General features: G+C 41.6%; 1 protein-coding gene across 1 annotated transcript in view; it reads left to right on the top strand.

The window, feature by feature from the left end:
• Positions 1-610, top strand: part of HELRODRAFT_127391 (hypothetical protein) — a gene marked incomplete at both ends in the record, with an annotated part of 1,523 nt that extends 913 nt beyond the window's left edge. The window contains 2 exons of the mRNA XM_009018765.1: positions 389-401; positions 492-610. Of these exons, the coding sequence (XP_009017013.1) occupies positions 389-401; positions 492-610 (132 nt within the window). The remainder of the gene's footprint in view (positions 1-388; positions 402-491) is intronic.
• Positions 611-1,581: the final 971 nt, after the last annotated feature.

Below are 1,581 nucleotides of genomic sequence, written 5' to 3' on the forward strand. Positions count from 1 at the left end.
TTTAAATGCGAAAGTGTGTGTCGGTAAACATTAATCCGAATGTCTGAATATTAAATTAATGTTACTAGTTGCAGACTATACTTCATTTTGACTTTTTAAATTGTTTTCATTTTATTGCAAAGATGGCAGTAGAAATTGATAAATGCCGTAAGCTGAAAAAAAATTTAGCCGAATTTTTGGCAAATTTCAACCTTGACGGATTTCGAAGCGCCGCCCCTCAAAATGTTCGTCTCGTCATTCTACCTTTTTTCCATTATACCTTCTTTGCCGAAAAAAAGTCGTTCTAATTCTGATCAGTATTTTCCGAGATGTCAGTCATCATCACCATCGTCATCATCCCCATCATCATCACCACCACCATCATCTTCATCATTTTATTCTTCCTCAGGGGTTTTTCCGGCGTTGCTTACAGAGAAAAGCCACCACCCCATCATCATCATCGTCGTCAACATCTGCATCATCATCATCATCATCATCGTCATCATCATCAGCACAAGCAACATCATTAGCATCGTACAGATGTATCAACGGTGGTAAGTGTCAGATGACGGCCGAGAAACGCGGCTTGTGTGGCGCTTGTCGCTACAAGAAGTGCCTTGCAGTCGGTATGTCGAAGGAAGGTACGTTGTCACTGAGGTTAAATATCTTTTGAGAGGGAAAAATTTTTTTATCGTGGAAGTCTTTCTAACTCTAACCTAAGCCCCATGGCAGTCCCCTTCTGAATCTGGCCCCGGTCGTCAATGATGGTGTGACCATGATGGGGCTAACATGATGGGGTTGTCGGTAATTATGATGTTATGGGTGTATTTAACGATCACTTAGATGTGATGATATTACTGAGGAAAATAATGCTCATGATGTCAATTGTTGTTATTATTATTTTTTTTTATTATTTTCATCATCGTCATCATCATCATCATCATCAAATCCTCATCACCCTCATCCTCATCATCCTCATCCTCACCATCATCATCATCATCGTCATCATCATCGTCATCATCATCATCAGCAATAAAGACGGGCAGATACACCCAGCAGAAAAAGTCTAAAGACCTTGAGGAAATTCGGAGAGCTGAAGAACAGAAATTAATTTCATCTTTCTATCTTCAATCATCATCATCCTCATCGTCGTCATCATCATTTTCATCGTCGTCGTCATCATTTTATAATCCCGCTCAGGCGTTTTCAAATTTATTCCCACCATCTTCATCACCATCGTCGTCCCTATTTCCCGCGTCACCATCATCATTATCAACATCGTCTTCGTCGTCGTCACGTGATCACAACAACAACAGCAACAACATCAACAACAACAACAACAAACCAACGGAATTTTTAAGAATGGTGGCTTTGACATTGTCATCAACATACGCTGGCCATCTTAGGGGAGTTGCCGTTAACCCAGAGATAGATGATTTGTCTGTGATGGAGGAGAACTATCTGGTTGGTTGGTTGGTTGGTTGGTTGGTTGGTTGGCTGGTTGGTTGGTTGGTTGGCTGGTTGGCTGGTTGGTTGGTTGGCTGGTTGGTTGGATGATCGGTTGGCTGGTAGGTCGGTTGATTGATTGGGTTGGTCGGTTAT

This window comes from Helobdella robusta (assembly GCF_000326865.2).
Source record: "Helobdella robusta unplaced genomic scaffold HELROscaffold_22, whole genome shotgun sequence".
Lineage (NCBI taxonomy): Eukaryota > Metazoa > Annelida > Clitellata > Rhynchobdellida > Glossiphoniidae > Helobdella > Helobdella robusta.